This window comes from Brassica oleracea, chromosome C1 (assembly GCF_000695525.1).
Source record: "Brassica oleracea var. oleracea cultivar TO1000 chromosome C1, BOL, whole genome shotgun sequence".
Classification (NCBI taxonomy): Eukaryota; Viridiplantae; Streptophyta; class Magnoliopsida; order Brassicales; family Brassicaceae; genus Brassica; species Brassica oleracea.
The window spans coordinates 7,199,091-7,217,988 of record NC_027748.1 but is presented as its reverse complement, the minus strand read 5'-3'; the positions used below and the strand labels follow the sequence as shown (position 1 = coordinate 7,217,988).

Here is an 18,898-nt window from a genome sequence, read left to right as displayed (position 1 = left end):
GCTGGACACGAACGTGACACGAGCTAGAATGGATCGAGTCGCTTCTATCGGGTCGCGGACGTCCTTTGTTGCTTGATCGGGAACGCCTTGATCGTCGGACGCGAGCTGTCTGATGTTGTCGCGAACGAGAAAGAGGTCGCGTGCTGGAGCTGCTCTTGCGTCGCGAACGTCTGAGTTAGGATCAGGAACGCCTTGGGCTGAAGCTGATCGAGGACGCGAGCTGGAACAAATGCGGGAACAAGAGACGCAATCGGAGTTTAGGGTTCGTCGGATCGCCGGCTAGGGTTAGGGTTTTAGGGTTTTTCGATTTAGGTATTAGCATAGGGATTTAGAGTTTCGTGCTGATAACGTGTTATAAAAGTGATGGAAAAATCTATCTTTATTCATAACATAGAGTTTCGTTATATACGAGATTACACCGTCATAGATAAATGAAAAGATTACAAATCATAATCTATTGGTTATGTGTCATCCACAATCTGGTTCATAACACATTCTTTAGTTTTAGCTATATATATATATATATATATATATGACTTGATTTTCAAGTCTACTGTGACTTAAGCACCTTGATTAATTTCTGCCCCTGCAAATCCATCGTCGCCAAGAATATATCTATGATAATTATGACAAGTTGTACAGCTGAACAAAATTTGTAAGTTCTAAATAACTGATTCTAAACACACAAACTACGTACATTTGATCATAGATACTAAACTTGGACATCAGAGAAAAAGACAGTTTCACACGATTTCATTTATACGAGTCCGTGTATAAAGTATAAGTGATAACTTTGCTCTTTGTGCAAGCATTATACAGCCGAAGATATCCTTTTCTTCGATGTACCTAAAAGAAAAGAATAATTTATACAAGTATTTAACCTCAAATGATAGATAGTAGAGATCAAAACTTTAAACGAAGTCGTTGTTTGAACATAACGATTGAGTACCCATTAATCTCAGTTCGATTATATTCAATAATTAACTATATCCAAGTCCATACACATAAACACGACACCCACCATGAAATTCAACACCAAAGATCACCCAAGACACTTCCTCGAAAAGAAAAGATACGTAGAAAACAAAACAGTTTGCAATCTTTGTGAAGAGGAAATAGATTCTGGATCATACTTATCAAGAAAAAAAATAATAGATTCTGGATCTAAAAATTATTGCCGTACATCTATATTCTATTGCCGTACCTGTCATTCTCATTTTCACGAGAGCTGTCTCACAATAGATGAACCAGACGTTCATGACCATTCCCTATTCTTCATTCGCAGACAAACCTCAGTTGTTTGTAATGTTTGTGGGCTGGTCGGTACAGATAAAATAAATATGTACGCATGTGTGCCATGCGATTTATTTATACACAGAAACTGCATTTTCTTACCGAAGGTTTTAAAGATCACACGTCACTTGCACCGTCTCTTTCGTATTTCTATTACTGGTGGAAAAGTTTGTAAAATTTGTCAGGAAAGTGTTTCTGAAAATTATGAAGGATATACTTGCCGTGAGAGGTGTGATTATGTCGCCCATGCATTTTGTGCGACGAGGAGCGAAGTGTGGGACAAACGAGTACCCAGAGGATCACTAGAGTGTGCCAGCTCTGAACTTATTGATGATCACATTGAGATTGAAGGTATCGCAATACACCATTTTAGCCACAATCACAAGCTAACGAGACTCCACGGTGATGCTGCACAAGTGAAGATGGGCGGCCAGGTATGTCAATCTTGCATCCTTCCAATTGATATGGGGAGTTTCTTGTATTGCAAGCAATGCGGTTTTTCTCTCCATGACACGTGCGGACGTCTTCCTCGGAGGATAGAACATATGTTACATCGTCATCCACTGATCCTAGAAGGCATGAGAAGGAAAATCAAAGAAGGCGTCTTCACGTGCTCCGTATGTAATCAAGACTCTTGTGGTTTCATGTATCGATGTTACATAGATGATTGTGAGTTTTACATGGATGTGAAATGTGCTTCCTTTGTCGAAGCATTCAACCATACAGCCCACCAACATCCTCTCTTTCTGGAACAACGGTTTGATATCGGGTCGTCAAATCCATATAAATGTATGGCTTGTGGCTTATCTTCAACAATTATTGCTGTTTGTTCTGATCCTCATTGCCACTTCTCCTTGGACTTGAAATGCGCAACTTTACCAGGACAATTGTTGAAATGCAGTTATGATTCTCATCCACTCACCCTTTCTTTAGCGCGTATAGACGATGTTCACAATGGGACTCCAACTTCGTCATTATGGTGTGAGATGTGCGGAGAGAAAATAAAGAAAACAAATCTATTAATCTACATGTGCAACGCTTGCTGCACCACTGTACATGTTGAGTGCATATTGGGGAGACATCGTTATATCAAGACTGGCCATAAGATAGAAATCAATGGTGCTGAGGTTGATATTGTGTCAAACAAGGGTTCTGCTGATAGTTGGTATTGTCATGAATGCCAACGTCTTTGTCAAGGCGAACTGGTTTTCATCAGAAGATATAACGGTAGATGTTTCTGCTCTACCAAGTGTTTGCGCTCATTCTTCGATACTCGTCTCCTCCCACCCAATGAAGCCCTAGCGAGGTTTAAAAGAACTTATGAACATTATTTTAGGATTGGTAATAGGATATAAACCGATCTAAGTTATATATTATGACAACATTTAAAATATGTTTCACATAGTTGCATTCTCTGTACCTTTTCACATACATATACATATATATATATATATATTCTCAGTTACAAAAAAAAATATACATATATATATTCTTTCTAAAATTCTAAAGAGGCATAAAACAATTTAAATATTTTTATCTTTGTAATGTTTCACGCACATATATATATCTGCTTATAAAATAATTTGTATTTTGGAAGTACTGAATATTGACCTGTAATCTCTAATTATGAATGAAATTTGTTTGTTTGCCGTAAAGAAAAAAAAAACTAATCTAGAGTCTATACTAGGGGTATGAGCATTCTACCCGATATGTGCATCCATATCCGAACCAGATCTGAAAAACTCAAACTGAAGTCCTTACCAAATTAGCAAAATATCCAAATGGGTATTAAATTAGGAAAGATTCGATATCCGAAGATAACCGGGCATATGAATACTTGACCCTATATTTATAGTCTATTTCTCTAATTTTATTCAAAATATTTAAATTGATTCTGCACATGATTCAAAATGAAATAATATACATATAATCATGGACAATATCATTTGCTATTCACTTAAGATATATATACACTTCACTTAAGATATATATTAAGCTCTTGTTTTTTACATTAACAAAAATTGCATCCAAAATTTTAAAATAATAACTAAATTAGTGTCTTTCTATTTTTTAAAGTTTTATCTTCAAACCTATTAATATTTTAATTTATTAAAAATTAGAAAACTAGCTAAATTAAAAGTATATATTTTAAATACAAAAATTTAAATAATGAAGAATTTAATTTTTTCGTTCAAAATCTAAATATTCGAACTCGACTTTAAATAACCGAACTCGAATTTAAAATATCCGAACTCGATCTGAAATGTAAAAGTATCCAAACTGTTTTCTACCTCTACACCAAAATATACCAAAAATTCAAAATATGATCCGAACACACGTCAATAAAGTGCTGCAACGTCATCCCTCTTCATCCTCATCCCAACACGTCAACATATCCTGAGCAGAAACAAGGAACTTGACTTACATTTATGACAGTACTAATACATCAACTTGCGGTTTAAACTCGTTATTGCAGAGTGAGGAAGAAGGGAACAACGAGAAACATGACTACTACTTGTTGTTCCTCAACTCCACTGCCGATTCTGACATTCACGGAGAGAGCCAAATCTCTCTCAGAGATCCAACAAGCCCACGCCTTTATGCTCAAAACCGGCCTCTCCCGCGACACGTTCTCCGCGAGCAAGCTCATCTCCTTCGCCGTCGCGAACCCAGAACCCAAAACCGTCTCTTACGCTCACTCCATCCTCAACCGCGTCGATACCCTCAACGCCTTCACTCACAACTCCCTCATCAGAGCCTACGCCAACAGCTCCACCCCGGAGATCGCTCTGACCGCGTTTCGCGAGATGCTCCTCGGCCCTGTGGCTCCGGATAAGTACAGCTTCACGTTCGCGTTGAAATCTTGCGCTGCGTTTCGCGGGGTTGAGGAAGGAAGGCAGATCCACGGCCTTTTCTTGAAGTCTGGTTTGGATTCGGATGTGTTTGTGGAGAATACGTTGGTTAATGTGTATGCGAGGAGCGGGTGGTTTGAGGTTGCGCGCAAGGTGCTCGATGAAATGCCTGAGAGAGATGTTGTTTCGTGGAACTCGTTGTTGAGTGCTTTTGTGGAGAAGGGTTTGGTGGAGGAAGCGAGAGAGCTGTTTGATGAGATGGAGGAGAGGAATGTTGAGTCTTGGAACTTTATGGTTTCTTGTTACGCGGCGGCGGGGTTGGTTGAGGAGGCGAGAGAGTGTTTTGATGAGATGCCTGTGAAGGATTTGGTTTCTTGGAACGCGATGGTGAGTGGTTACGCGCGTGCGGGTTGTTACGGAGAAGCGTTGGAGGTTTTTAATGAGATGCTTAAGAGTTGTGCCGAGGAGCCTGATGGTTTTACTTTTGTTAGTGTTTTGTCTGCGTGTGCTAATCTTGGATCGTTGAGTCAAGGTGAATGGGTGCGTGTTTATATCGACAAGCATGGGGTTGAGATTGATGGGTTTTTAGCAACGGCTCTTGTGGATATGTATTCGAAGTGCGGGAGGATTGATAAGGCTGTTGAAGTGTTTAGAGGTGCTTCGAAGAAAGATGTGAGTACATGGAACTCGATGATCACGGGTTTAAGCGTTCACGGTCTTGGGAACGATGCTTTGGAGATCTTCTCAGAGATGGTTTACGAAGGTTTTAAACCGAACAGTGTCACTTTTATCGCTGTTCTGTCTGCATGCAATCATGTGGGTTTGTTAGACCAAGCTCGCAAACTCTTTGAAACGATGGGTAGTGTTTACGGGGTTGAGCCGAGTATTGAACACTATGGTTGTATGGTGGATTTGCTTGGTCGGTTGGGGAGATTCGAGGAAGCTGAAGAGCTTGTGAACAAGGTTCCACCAGATGAGGCTTCGGTGCTGTTGGAATCTCTTCTTGGTGCTTGTAAAAGGTTTGGTCGAACGGAACAAGCGGAGAGCCTGGCGAATCGGTTATTGGAATTGAATCCAGGGGAGACTTCTGGTTATGTTCAGATGTCAAACTTGTATGCTTCTAATGGAAGGTGGGATGAGGTTACGGAGGTGAGAAGAAAGATGAGAGCAGAAAGAGTAAACAAGAAGCCTGGATGTAGCATGATTGAAGTTGATGGTGTTGTCCATGAGTTCTTAGCTGGTGAAGGACTAATAAACGATTAAAACTCGGTAATGTCCAAAAACTAATCTGTCAATTTCATAGTCTTGCTTATAATTTTTTTATTTAGGGAAATTGCATCGTAGAAACGTAAACTACTAACAAATCAGAATGGTTAATCATGCACTTATCATTATATTATAACTATCTAAATTTAACTAATGAAAATTTAAATCGTGATGCACCTGCTGAAACACTTTGATGATCATGTCATGATATTCATCGCTATTGAGTCTTAGATAACAAACCAGAAGCTCTTTGAGTTCTTCAGGGTGGTTGATACCATTCTCCATGATCATCTCGATCATTGAATCTCTAAAATCCCTCTGAGGATCGCTCGAGCATTTCACTAATGCAAAGCTTTCGTTCTCCATTTCTCTATCTGCTCCTTCCTTCACAAGCTCGTGTTCGTGTTTCCGTGCTCTAAGTTTAGCCTTCTTCAAGTCTTCGATAGCTCTAACTCTGCATTTTTCAGATGCTCTTGGTGAAAAGACTCTAACCTTGTTGCTCTCTTTTGTTCCTAATCTGTTTAGCTCCCTTCTTAGGTACATAGATTTCCTCTGTTGGTCAGCCTTCAGCTTCATTTCTCGTAGATTTATATCCTTGAGCTTTTGCCACTGATGAGTCGGTTTTGATTCGGTATGACCAAGAATCACAGAATCTTTTCTGCTGTAACTCCCTGTTCCTGTCCTTCCCGCTGGATTTTTGGCCTTGATCTCTGCGTCTTGTTCTGATCTCTTTGGCTTTTGTTCGAGAAGCCTTTGGTCACGTCTCTCACATCTCTGCTTATCTCGGTTCACCTGAACTCTTACAGTTCCTTTGTCTCGATCCATTGCCTCTACTTTCAGAAAGCCACACGTCTCTCTATGGCAATCTCTTACTTTCTTCCGCACAACACTGCTCATTATCTCTTCGAACTTCTCGGTTGACTCCATATTAGCTGACCTTGTTGCAGCGTTCTCCTTTTCTACTGATACTCTCTGTAACGCTTTGCTTGATTTTTCATCATCTTGCTTCTTTTCTTTTGCAGGTTTCAAGTCAGAAGAACCACTCAACTTTGAAAACCAAGAAACAGGATGAGCACGAGACAACCCATAAGAAGAAGAAGAAGAAACAGGTCTCTTTCTTCCCCATCTCATCATCATTCCAGACGATCCAAGAATTTGAAAAAGTTTTTGAGCTTTCTTTTTCTACCGGGGGTTTCTTAGGATAGACTATAAAACAATATGATAAAAATGTAAGGCGTATATATCTAGAGCTTACTGTTGTAATATGGTTAGGTCGTTGTGTTTAATAGGCAGATGGAATACGTTGTCTTAATGAGTAAATGGGTAAAAGCTAGTTGCAGTTTGAATAAAAAAAAGAGAGAACCAAAGCTGCCTGAAGAATCCTGTGACCACTTTTGGCCTAAGAAAAGTTTTGGATTTATCGGTTCTGTAATCTATGGGTATGTATTGGAATTTATACCGAAGTAGGGGACCAGCTTTATCAATCAAAAACCAAACTTCATTGATGGCAAAGACTTAGGCTCTCTCTTCATTCTAAGTAACGTGACAGACCCAAGAACCACAAGAATCATCCTATCTTTTAATTGTAGTAGCTGTCTTAACACTGAGGTCTTGGCTCATAGAATCTATTGCCCTTTGCAATGGTTACATTCACATGACTATAACAATATGATTGATATCGGTCCCGGTCTCTCCTGGTCCTAGACCGAGAGAGATTTTAATCACGAAGAAGGTAAAGTTGATGGATTCAGGGTTATCTGAAAGGTAGAGATTTTGTGAAGTTGATGTGGTCCTGATTTTAGAAGAACAGCTTAAATCTTTCCATATGGATATATCACCTACCTTGAGGGTATGGTTTGTGTCATCCACCACCTACTTGTTCATAATTTGTATTTGATTCTTCTATATAGTGTACTAAATGGGGATAGAGGTGTTTTTTAATTATTTACATAAGTTTCATGTCGCTCTTATATTGTAAAGACTTGCCATTGAAGCATTAGCAAATTTGCCAATTTCAGGCTCTTCTACTTTCCCATCTGAAAAAAATATAAAAGAATAATACCCATGTATTTTCCTCACCGAAACAATAAAATATACTCTCTCTCTCTTTGTGATTATCGTTTTGACATATTTTAAACGGATTATAATTACAAAATATACTAATATTTTTTATTTAATATACAATTAATTAAATAAAATTATTTAAATAATTATTGGTCACTTAAAATGGCAAATATATATATATATATATATAAATTGCATTGGAAATTTTATATATTAAAACAGAAGTCACAATCTTGATTCATGTGTGATTTTTTTAAAAATGGACCTAATGGGCATATTCTTATAAAGTCATGTTACATTTAATCTCTAATCTTATCATTTAAATTTTGGGCATACCAGAAATTTTTATTGGACTATCAATAATTGGATTTAAAAAATAGATGATCCACTGGATTTATAGATAGTATAAATAAAATAGATATAATTTAATGTTGTAATACTATACCTCCATATATTAATTATTTAAATATTTATCGATGTTAACTTTTAAAATTATAAATATTTTTTTAAATAACAAAAATCATATTATCTAACAATGATTAATCTTTACTACCTTAAACCAATGAAAACAAATTAACTATATAGTTTATTTTAAAAATTAAACAAAAACTAAATGTTTAATTATTTACTCGATAATATAAATCTATGAATCGAAAAGTTTAATTTTTAAAAAACTTTCTAAATTTGTGAAATGTTACAATATTTTTGAATATGACAATAAAACAATATTTTACTAATATATATATATAGTTACGATTTTAATAATGAAATAATAATCCGAAAATATATATATATAAGAAGATACAAATACATGTGAAAGTTTGAAACAATCTATTCAATGAAAAAATATTTTGTATACTTATTATGTTTTAAAAATGGATAGACACATATATATTATAATATATATCAATTTAGAATTGAAAACAAAATGTTTATATAAAACTAAATGAAAACAAAAATCCGCGCGGTTGCGCAGGTCGAGATTTAGTACACTTTTAAAAGAAAAAAAATCAATCTAAAATGACTCTTTTTTCAAAATGGAGAAAGTAATAATTATTTTTGATTAAAGACAACATATAATTATCCTAATTCTCTTTTACGATTTTTGAATAATAATTCTACAGTGAGATATGAACTTTTAGTTTCAAATCATCCCAACTATTTTTGTAAAGATTTTTTGGAGACTGGCCTTATCATTAGTAAGGACAAAACATTATTTCATGACTATTTCAAACTTGATGAAAGCCAAACGAACCCGTTGTGTTGTATTTGATAAAGAAGGGTTGTTTTTTTATTTCTTAAAGATAGAAAGAAGTTCTGATCTCCCTCCGCCCTCTAGCTGGTCATTTGATTGGCTGCAACATTGGGAATGGGAGAAACTCTAGCTACTGGTTTGATGATTGGTTACCCTCTGGGCCTCTTATTGATTCTGTTGGTGAGGCTGGTCTCTGTCGGCTTGGAATTCCTATCACAGCCACTGTAAGCGAAGGTGTTAGACGCGGGGTTTGGATCACTCCATCGCCCCGTTGTAGAACACCATCCCTTGCTTCCTTGAGAGCAGCTTTGCTGGAGATTGGTCCACCTACCAATGAAGACAGTGCAGACTCTTATTGCTGGGGACCATCTGGTCACAGAGCCTCTGTCTTCTCTATCACCAAAACATGGGAATCTATCAGACTCTCAGCGCCTCAGGTTTATTGGGAGAAGGCCGTTTGGTTTAAACATGCAGTGCCCAAATACGCTTTTCACTTTTGGGTGGCAAACCTAAATCGACTCCCGGTAAGAGAACGGTTAGTAACCTGGGGGTGTGTATGATTATGCTACCTGCTGTTTGTGTGGACTTGGACAGGAAATTAGGGACCACGTCTTCCTGCGCTGTAGCGTTGCTACACAGCTCTGGGACATCGTTCTGGCTCGCCTTGGACAACAGGCCCTCTGTCTTGACACCTGGCCTTCTCTTATCAACTGAATGCTCACGGTTACTCCAGGCCTCTCAGCAACGCTAAAGAAACTCACTGCTCAACTGGTTGTCTTCCACCTGTGGAGAGAAAGGAACAACAGACTACACCAAGGCCCCCATGATTCGACTTCTACCCTGTTTAGTAAGGTCGACAGGGCCATCAGAGACATCCTCCTGGCTCGCTTACCCCATAAGCGTTGCCAAGGATTGTTGTCTCAATGGTTTAGGTTCACCTAGATCACCCGATTCATAAGCTTCATAGTTCCATCTTGTTTTTTTTTATTTTTTTTGAGTCATATGTAACTTCTAGCTGTTAAAGCCCTTGTAAATCAACTCTTGTTCCAATTTTTGGTATAATATTCACATTTTATCAAAAAAAAAAAAGCTAGTTTACCAAAAAAAAATGATAGAAATAAGCTTAAATGTGTAAAATTTATTTATTTTTATCATCGCTTTACAGCATGGTTGCCACACTACTTTCCCTCTAAATTTGAATATGTATGTTTAATCATTTCTGGTGATCAAATATTAGGGTTTCCCTCTATTTATTTATTTATTTATTTTTTTTTTCAAAAAAGAATATTAGGGTTTGACGAATCATCCTACATTTTTGTGGTAGAACTTCATAAATGTTGAACCTGAGATAAATAACGAAAATGCAAATGTTAATTTTGTGCGAGCCTGCGAGGCCAACCTCAGCTTATGAAGACCATTCCAAGACCATACTTCTTCTTCAGAAAGGATAATTTAATAGATGAAATTAAGAAGCTCGTAGTGGAGAAAGAAGAGTTGGTTGCAGAGTTACGGAGATAAGAGAGCTTCAAGTAAAAGAACTAAAGTATCGTTTGCAACACTTAGATTCTTTTGATACCTTCCTTGTCATCTTATAAGAACCAAATGGTTTTGTGTTTGATTTCTTCTTGATGCGTTAGCATCTGCGGTTAACGTAACGCACTTTTCACGCGGTATTAATGAAAGCATCTCCACCATTTCATTACAACTCTTTAAGAATAGACTTACAAAAACTAATCCATTTTATTTTTTGTGATAAGAAGAAGATCCAGAAGAACTATTACAATTGCAAAGAAGGCTACAACTGACTATGACTACATAACAATTTGCGTATGGTCGACAAAAGAACAAAACACATTATCTTGATGGAGATCTCGTCGAAAGACATTTCCCGCACGACACGAGTTTCAATAACGTCCGTGGTCTTGTCCTTCTTCCTCTCACCTTCAACCTCGTTGCCTACATTTTCAAAAAAAAAAAAATTCAGTTAACCATAACAAAACAAAGTTTTGATTTTTTACAGAAGATAAAAAGAGTGTTGCTACCTTGCGACGTGTGCCTCTTGAGGTTTTCCAGCATAACAAGCTTCTTGATCTAGCTTCTAGCCTCCTGTAAGAAATCAAAGATTATTAAACATTTTCACTAAGTGATCTTATATGTTTGATTGAGTAATGTTTCTGAGATTCTTACAGATTCTCTTGTTCCAGCTTCTCAGCGATAGACACGGCTTTGCGTTTAGACCAGCCGTTTTGAAGTGTGCATCCATCAGCTTGCTGAATCACATGAGCCAACGAGACCTTACCTCTCACAATGCTCTGGCTCTGGTTCTGACTCTGGCTTGCTTCCATATGTTTCCTTCTAGCTCGAGCCAACGCGGATGAACCAACTCCTCGCTCTTTCCTTTCCTCCTCTTCCTTCTGTTGCTGACGCCGTCTTTGTCCATTAGATTCAATGACCTCAACTATCTCACTTCTCCCGCTTCCATTCACGTTGTGATCTTGTCCAACGAGTGCTAAAGACGATCTTGGCCTCGAGTCTCTCTTTGTCTCGCATCTGATCTCTATAGTTACCGGAGACTCAAGAACCGCCTCAAACGCTTGCATTATATGCCCACGGAACTTCTCAGCCGTGGACTTTGTTAACGGTGAGCTGAACATTAAGTGCACCGTAGGAGCTGCACCAACAACACCAAGAAAATGAAAAACTTGGCATCAAAGTAAGGATTTTAATATCAAATGCACTTTACCTGAACCGAGACTAAGAGAGACGATTCTTCCTTCTTTATAAAGAAACTCTCTCAAACCGTTTACTCTAAGCTTCTCAATAACTTCCAGCCAAATCTCTTCAACAGCCGGTCGGTTTTTTCTACTTTTTCTGTCTAATCCAGAACTTCTTTCCCCTGCTGCTGCGTCGCTAGAAGGATCAAGATGGTGATCTGAGCTCTCTCTTTCTCTGCCTCCATTGTTCTCTAACGGCAACGGAGTTCGGTTTACGCTAGTGTCCGCAGTAGAAGAACGGTTAAGCAGATAGTTCTGATCAGGAGCCAGCTGAAGCAAAGCGGCTGTGAGCCAAGTCAGCTTATCGTTTGATACTCTCAGCTGCTTCTCTGCCTCGGATAGAGTCTTGAGAGCTTGTCTCAGCTTCTCCATATCTTCTTTAGATACTAAAAGTAGTTAACAAACCAAAAAGTTGGATCAGGAAACAAACAACAAAAGCAGAAAGTGATGCAGAGTCCAAATTTATGATTATCTAGTTTATTATTTAGGGATTAATATATTTATTTGTTTAAGGTTTTATGGTTTTCTTATATGCTGTTTAGGCTTAAGTTTGTATTCAATTTTAAGATTTGTGATTAATATAAATTAGAGTTCTCAACGATTTTAAGAAGATTTGGTTCATTTGGGGATTCAAAGACTAAACGAATAACCTTGTGATTACTTTAATTTTTCCGGATATTTTCAGAATCAACAGATCACTAATTCTATCCTAGAAGCTTAAGCTACATCAGAAAGGTATTGTAGAGTGTGAGAAACTCACATGGTTGCCGTCGAAAAAACTTTCTTCTATGCTGATCTTTAGTGAGGTCATAGCTACCCGCGAGAATGTCGGTTATGACCGTTGCAAGCTGAGACATTAAAGCCAATGGTTCTACACTTGTTTCCATTATTGTTCTTAAGTTCTTCACTGTGTTTACAGTATCTGCAGATAAAGCTAAATCAAGAAGATCCACTAACTTCTCATCAGACACAAGTCCAACCTGCAAAAACAAAGAAACCAATGTCAAATGGAAAAATATATGTAAAAAAAAATGAAGTTCTTACTTTTGTTAATGCTTACCAGTTCTTGAACCAAAGGAACAGAGATCCTCTGTCCCAACAAACTCAGCTGTTCAAGAGTCATCTCAGCATCCCTCAAAGAACCATCCGATCTCGAAGCAATAAGCTTCAAAGCATCTTTCTCTATCTCAATCTCTTCCTTCGACGCAATCCACTGCAATGAATAAACAATATCTGCGTCTTTGAGCTTCGGGAAAAAGAACTTCTGACACCTCGAGATGATCACATGAGGCAACACATCGAGACTCGAACACACCAGGATAAAGACCACGCGTCGCGGCGCTGCTCTATCCACCACTTTGGAGACAGCACTCCAGCAATCAGACGACAATGTATCGCAATCATCGAAGATGAACACACGAGGGGAATGAGATGAAACCGTCACACTGTTGTTACCGTCAAGCAGATTCTCAAAGTCGAAGTTCCCTACAGGACCTACTTCTCGAATGTTCCAGCTTTTCCCCATCTCGTGCGAGACGCATGAGGTGCAAACGCCACAAGGCTTCTGCTGTTCTGAAGAGTGGCAGTTGAGAGCCCTTGCGAATATCCTAGCGCAAGAGGTCTTCCCCGTTCCGTTTGGACCGTGGAACACGTATAACAGTCCGAGCTTACGTCTAGCAACAGCGTTGGAGAGAGCTTGTACAACAAGGTTCTGCCCCACAAGATCCCTGAACGTTTTAGGAGTGTACTTCTCCGTAAGACTCTGATGCTGATGCAGCTGATGATGATGATGACTCTTCTTCTTATTGTGTCTTTTCTCTCCTGACCTTGCTTCTGAAGCAAGATCAGAATCCTCTTCGTTCTTGAGCAAGTTATCCGCAAAGATCCCTAACTCTCCTGAGTAATCATGCACCCATCCTTCATTCTCAGCACTGTCAACTAGCAAAGGAAGCGCCTCGCCGCCATCAGAGCAGACGAAAGAGCTCGAGTCATCATCATCATCCTCAGGCTGTCTCATCATCAAATCAGAACCATTCCTCCTCTCACTGGCTTCACCTTTTCTCCCCTTTGAATCAGACATACCACAAGACAAACTCCTACCCGCTTTGTCTAGAAAAGTCTTCCCACGGTGATGGATTCTAGACCAGTTAAACGGAATCCCACAAGCCTTAGTCATGTTCTGTTCCCCTAATCCTTCTTTCTCACCTTGAGGAACTGAGTTAGAAGCAACAGACATCTCACTCTTCCCACCACCCCCAGTATCTATATCTATACTCTTACCACGAACTCTCCTCGTCCCTCTAAACTTCCTTCTCTTAGTCCGACTCATTCCACCGCCACCATATCTAACACGTGGACGAACATTAGATGAAACAACATCATCACTATCACCACCACCCACAACAGCCTCATGTAACTGATCAGACAATGTCTTAGCAATAGCGTCATTGATTCTACTAAGCCTCCCACTAGCTTTCGAACCCGTATCACCACAATGAGTCTCCTCCTCAACTCTATAACTCTTCCTACTAGACTCCTCTCTCTTCACCCTCCTACCAAACCCTTCATCAGAAGGAGTCACTCTACACGTCCCGAAGTTCACAACGGGTGAAGAGCCACTCAGAGCAGACAACCTACGGCTAGACTTGGACTTGTTCTTCTCTCCTTTCTTGGGAAGCAAGTCCACAATCGAAGGAGGGGTGTTCCAGGCGGGAGGGCTTGCGGAGGGGTCTCTGAGGGAGCGTGACCTTTGGAGGACGATGAGGTCTCTCATCAAGGCACGGTCGGTTAAGACAGGGCTCTGTTTGTGCATATGGTTCTTCAGGTGGATGCAGTTGGTTAAGTGGATGTGGTTACGGAGATGCTCGCCGATGTCTCCATTTGCGTCTTTCAGGATTCGGTTCCGAGCTGAGGAAGAGGAAGCAGCGACTCTCGTCGTCGTCGTCATTTACAGAAACCAAATCGAATCGTATCTCATCTTTGTGAAACCAAAGATTACAGCTTTTAATGTCTCGAATCTCAGAAAACCCGAAAACAAATCGGCGAAATGAAGTTTTAAATCGGAGAATTGAGAACCCAAATGGGGAAAAGATGGAAACTTTGAAGGTAAAGGATCAAGCTTTGTGCTGATTCAGGTACACTGAAGATGAGAGCTTTGTTGCTCATTAATGAGAGAGAGGCAAGTGGGCATCGAAGTTAGTGAGTGAGTCTCACAGGGACAACAGAGATTAAAAGAGACGGCACCGTTTTAAAGGAAGTCACAGATCTCTCCTCTTTTCTATACCAAATTTTCACATGCAGTTTCAGAGGAGACTCATGGGTTCTGGAAGATAACGATGGCTTTTGGCAGAGGCGAGGTGAGAGAGAGAGAGAACAGAAACCTCTGTTTTGGGTAGAGGGTTTTGTTGTGTTTTTTAAGTAGAGAGAGAGAAATGGAGACAGATCTGTTGCAGAGACGAACATAGATAGGTATGGTAGGAACAAAGCCAATAAAGAACTGTCCGTTTGTAGGAGAAAAAGCATGCAAATTAATATTAGAAAAAAATACTTATTTAAAAAAAAAATCAAATAAAAAGTTTCGGAATTTTTGCTACCAAATTATCAAAAAAGTGTCGGCCTTTCGAATACTGCGGCTTGTATTTTTCTGCGTGTTTGAAAACTAGTCGTTGGCATTTATTTTGTCATCCTTGTTTTTTTGTTAGTAAATATGATTTGGTTATTGTTGGATTTAACCATTTCAGTGCTTAGAAGATCCACTGATTGGTCATTGCTGGCTCTTATCTCATTTGTCATTGTTGTTTGCTTGTGCGGTTGTGGTTGCTTCTCTGTTCATTTAATGTCTATAAGGTCTTGTTGATTCTAATCTTCTTCTTTTTTACAGTATTAAACTGCATTTGACAGCCTTCGAACTTCTGTGAGGTCTCTTTCTTGCTCTTTGGTGGTTTCGACAAGTAATTTAGAGTTTTGTATTGATTCTTCGTCTCTTTCTTTGTCTCTTATTGTCTCGGCTAAATTGATCTTGGATATGTGTAAGTGTCTCCTTCTTCCTGGTTGCTTAGCTACCGGTCCTTGAATGTGCTTATTCACTCCTTATGGTTTTCTTTTCCATAGCTGCCGAATTTTTAGAATATTGATTATGTGTTGTGAATGACTGAAGTATCTTTTTTAGGGTTAATGTTTTCTGATATAGTTTATTTACAGTTAATCTTGATTGGTGACATGTTTTTAAGGTGAATTAGTTCATGTCATGAATTTCATGACAATCACTTGTATTTTAAATAATTTGGATTGGGTGTATAATTAGTTTATATTGTTTTCATAAGAGATTGTTAAAGGGAAGATATGTCCACTTAACCTACCTAGTCAAATCTTTGTGCTCATATTTAACAGGTCAAAGTATTTTTCTTTTTTGAAACTTATTTAAAGTAAATATTTGTAATGATCATATATTCCTTTTAAGTTTTGACCATAATTATGGTTCCTACTTACAAGTTACAACCACTAAAAATTGGTTTGGTCTCATAGATTTTCTTTGATTGACGTTGAAGTCCCTTAAATGGTTGAGAAGAACAGAGTGCTGTCTGAAAGTAACGTACAGTCGGAAGTTTGTTTTTTCTATCTATATGTCGGAAAAGAACATTACTCTAAACGCTACTACTGATAGGCCCGGGATCGGATATCCGCGCAATTTTAAGATATCCGGATCCGGATCCTTATCCGGCGGATCCATGATTTTACTATCCTTATCCGGATCCGGATTCACGGATATCCTTCTAAAAATTATAATATCCGGCGGATATCCGGATCCGGATTTAGATCCTTAAAATAAATAAAAAATAATATTAATATATATATATACACAATATTAACAATAATTTAAAAAAATATATATATAATATCTTTAATTATTTCTATGTATAATATTATAAAATTTACATAAATTTTATATATATTATTATAAAAATAAAAATATATTAAATAAAATTAATTTTTATAAATAGATATTACTATTTTTGAAATATTTATTAATAAAACTTACTGATCCGGATATCCGGACTTAAAAATTAAGATATCCGGATCCGGCTTTGACGGATCCAACATTTTACTATCTGGATTCGGATTCGGCCTCTCCGGATATCCGAATTTTCGGTTCGGATCCGGATCAAATCTCGGATAAAAGTCTCAGGCCTAACTACTGATATGCTTTCTATCTCAGATAAGATTACATTATATGAAAATATAATTAATGAGAGTTTTGACGTCACAATTGCAACTAATAAGAGCTCTAACCCAAAAAAAAAAAGACTTTTAGAGAGGAAAAACAAGAAATCGAATACGACAACTAAAATTTTATGTTTCGGACGATAACTATTATGGTACGACGGTTAACATCACGATCACGTGCTCATATTGAGACCTTAGATGATCATCGAACAGAAAATATGTTGGCGTAGGTGATCATTAAAGTTGCTTTTGTGATTTTCATAAAACAAATAAGTGAGTATTTTATGGAAGACCTGTTTATAACGTATTTTTCATAAAACAAATAAGTGAAACAGGTATTTTATGGAAGACCTGTTTATAACCAAAATATTATTAAATCTATGTTTATAACTTGCATTCAAAGTGAACTAGTCATAACTATCCTCATATCATATAGCTTTAGATCTAAGAATTGTTCCTAATTCTTTTTTTTTTTGACATAAGAGAATTAAAAACTTCATATATAATTTCTTATGAATTGAATTTTTATATATAAGTGAAGGAGAAAGCATAGGATTCGGATAAAAGTAATAAATGGAAGACGGTATGGACCACCGATTTATATACTTTGGAAATTAGTAATCTAGTTGGTCCAAGAGAGGCGTTATCACGTGTCTTTAGCAAGACTCATGATACATTTATTTTTATTCAAAGAGGCATATCAGCATCACTGGCTACATGTGTGTATGCGTATGTTATTGTATACAATGATACCTGTATTTAAATATGTACTGCTTTTATTACATGGACGGCAAATTACCTAATTAAATCTAGACACCTGAACATTTATTTTATCTATGTTTTGAACCGATGAGTGAAAACCCAAACTTATAAAATATGCCATTTTGTTTTAACATGCATTAGTGGTTTTACAACATCCTAGTCATCTAAATATATCTTCTCCTTAAATTGATATGGCTAAATCTTGGTTATGTGCGTGTGAACTTACTACTCTACTTAACAACTCTTTGGGACCAAAATCACATTTTAAGTGAAACATTAGGATGGTCCCGAAAAACAAAGCTTATGTTGCACCGCAGTTATACAAAAGAACGTTAGAAGATACTGTATAAGTCACATCACCAATGGCCTCTTCTGTATATTTGTTTATTACGATGTTAACATTATTTCTGGTTGCATTGCCTATATCCAATATTTATTACATAGAGACAGATGACTTGAAGCTATATAGTGTGGACGCTTTAACTTTCTCAACTACTTTGTAAAAGGTTGAGAATCGGCATGGCTCGTGAACGAAGATTGTATTGAACAAATACGTTGTTATCTACTTGGCTATATCCAAAAGATGAAAAGAAAAAGGTACGATGACAACATGCAAATTGGAGATATAGGTTTCCCCCAAGTTTTGTCGCGGGGTGGATAATCAATCAAATATTTTAAAAATGAAGGGAGAGTTTATAAATAACACCTAAGATGAGGCGTTTGTAGTTCCAAAATCCAATGAACTAAAAAGATGACTTCAATTAGACATCACTGACACGTTAACTTTACGTTTTTAATTCCAGAAGTACTTTGATTCTCGAGCCCAAACTCATGCGTTGTAACACTTGGAACTTGTAAAAGTGGAGAAGAGAAGGATCTTTATTGATTAACTCAGGACTACTTTGTTGTTATAAACCCTAGCATCTGAATGCTAAATACTAGGAGTGCAAATGTCAAAATCCCTACAAAATGTGTAAAATCGGATTTTTATGTATAATATAATCAGTTGATATATTTGACTATCTTTATAAATTTAAGTCTCAACATTTCGAATATTCATGGTTACCAGCGAAAAATGCAGTTTTTTTTTTTACAAAATTGCAATTATACATTCACTACAAGAAAACACACCGAATTCCGACGGAGGTTCCGACGGACACCAAGGTCGTCGGACATTTGCGACGGAATACTGACAAATTTCCGACCAAATCCAAAAAAATGAAGTCGTCGGAATTCCGTCGGCCATTTCCGACGGAATTCCGACGACATACGGTTCGTCGGAATTTTCCGACGACTTTTCGACGACATTCCGATAAAAAATGTAACCGTTGTAGTCGTCGGAAGTTCGTCGGTATATTCCGACGGAATTCCGACGACATTCCGATTAACAGCAAAGTCGTCGGAATTCC

General features: G+C 37.8%; 3 protein-coding genes across 3 annotated transcripts; 1 reads left to right on the top strand and 2 right to left on the bottom strand.

Moving 5' to 3' along the window:
• The first annotated feature begins 3,669 nt into the window (after positions 1-3,669).
• On the top strand, positions 3,670-6,831 carry LOC106314101 (pentatricopeptide repeat-containing protein At4g18840). The gene is made up of 2 exons (XM_013752038.1): positions 3,670-5,414; positions 6,434-6,831. Exon 1 carries the CDS (start codon positions 3,798-3,800, stop codon positions 5,406-5,408), a length of 1,611 nt encoding a protein of 536 aa, XP_013607492.1. The 5' UTR covers positions 3,670-3,797; the 3' UTR covers positions 5,409-5,414; positions 6,434-6,831.
• LOC106314110 (transcription repressor OFP5-like) lies at positions 5,500-6,568 on the bottom strand. Its single transcript, XM_013752045.1, has one exon. The coding sequence runs from the start codon at positions 6,546-6,548 to the stop codon at positions 5,562-5,564; it is 987 nt and encodes a 328-aa protein (XP_013607499.1). The 5' UTR covers positions 6,549-6,568; the 3' UTR covers positions 5,500-5,561.
• Positions 6,832-10,403: 3,572 nt separating the features above from the next.
• LOC106308431 (protein STICHEL-like 3) lies at positions 10,404-14,978 on the bottom strand. Its single transcript, XM_013745594.1, has 6 exons — positions 12,565-14,978; positions 12,265-12,484; positions 11,474-11,890; positions 10,918-11,401; positions 10,773-10,836; positions 10,404-10,686 (listed from the first exon to the last, which is right to left on the bottom strand). Exons 1-6 carry the CDS (start codon positions 14,449-14,451, stop codon positions 10,585-10,587), a joined length of 3,174 nt encoding a protein of 1,057 aa, XP_013601048.1. The 5' UTR covers positions 14,452-14,978; the 3' UTR covers positions 10,404-10,584.
• Between the last annotated feature and the right edge of the window lie 3,920 nt (positions 14,979-18,898).

Bases quoted from the DNA above. Each gene is read 5' to 3' on its own strand.
- LOC106314101 (XM_013752038.1), top strand. From the start codon at position 3,798: ATGACTACTACTTGTTGTTCCTCAACTCCACTGCCGATTCTGACATTC.
- LOC106314110 (XM_013752045.1), bottom strand. From the start codon at position 6,548: ATGATGATGAGATGGGGAAGAAAGAGACCTGTTTCTTCTTCTTCTTCT.
- LOC106308431 (XM_013745594.1), bottom strand. From the start codon at position 14,451: ATGACGACGACGACGAGAGTCGCTGCTTCCTCTTCCTCAGCTCGGAAC. The intron at 11,402-11,473 runs GTAAAGTGCATT...TTGTTGGTGCAG, and splicing joins CTCTCTTAGTCTCGGTTCAG to CTCCTACGGTGCACTTAATG. The intron at 10,837-10,917 runs GTAAGAATCTCA...GATTTCTTACAG, and splicing joins AAGCTGGAACAAGAGAATCT to GAGGCTAGAAGCTAGATCAA.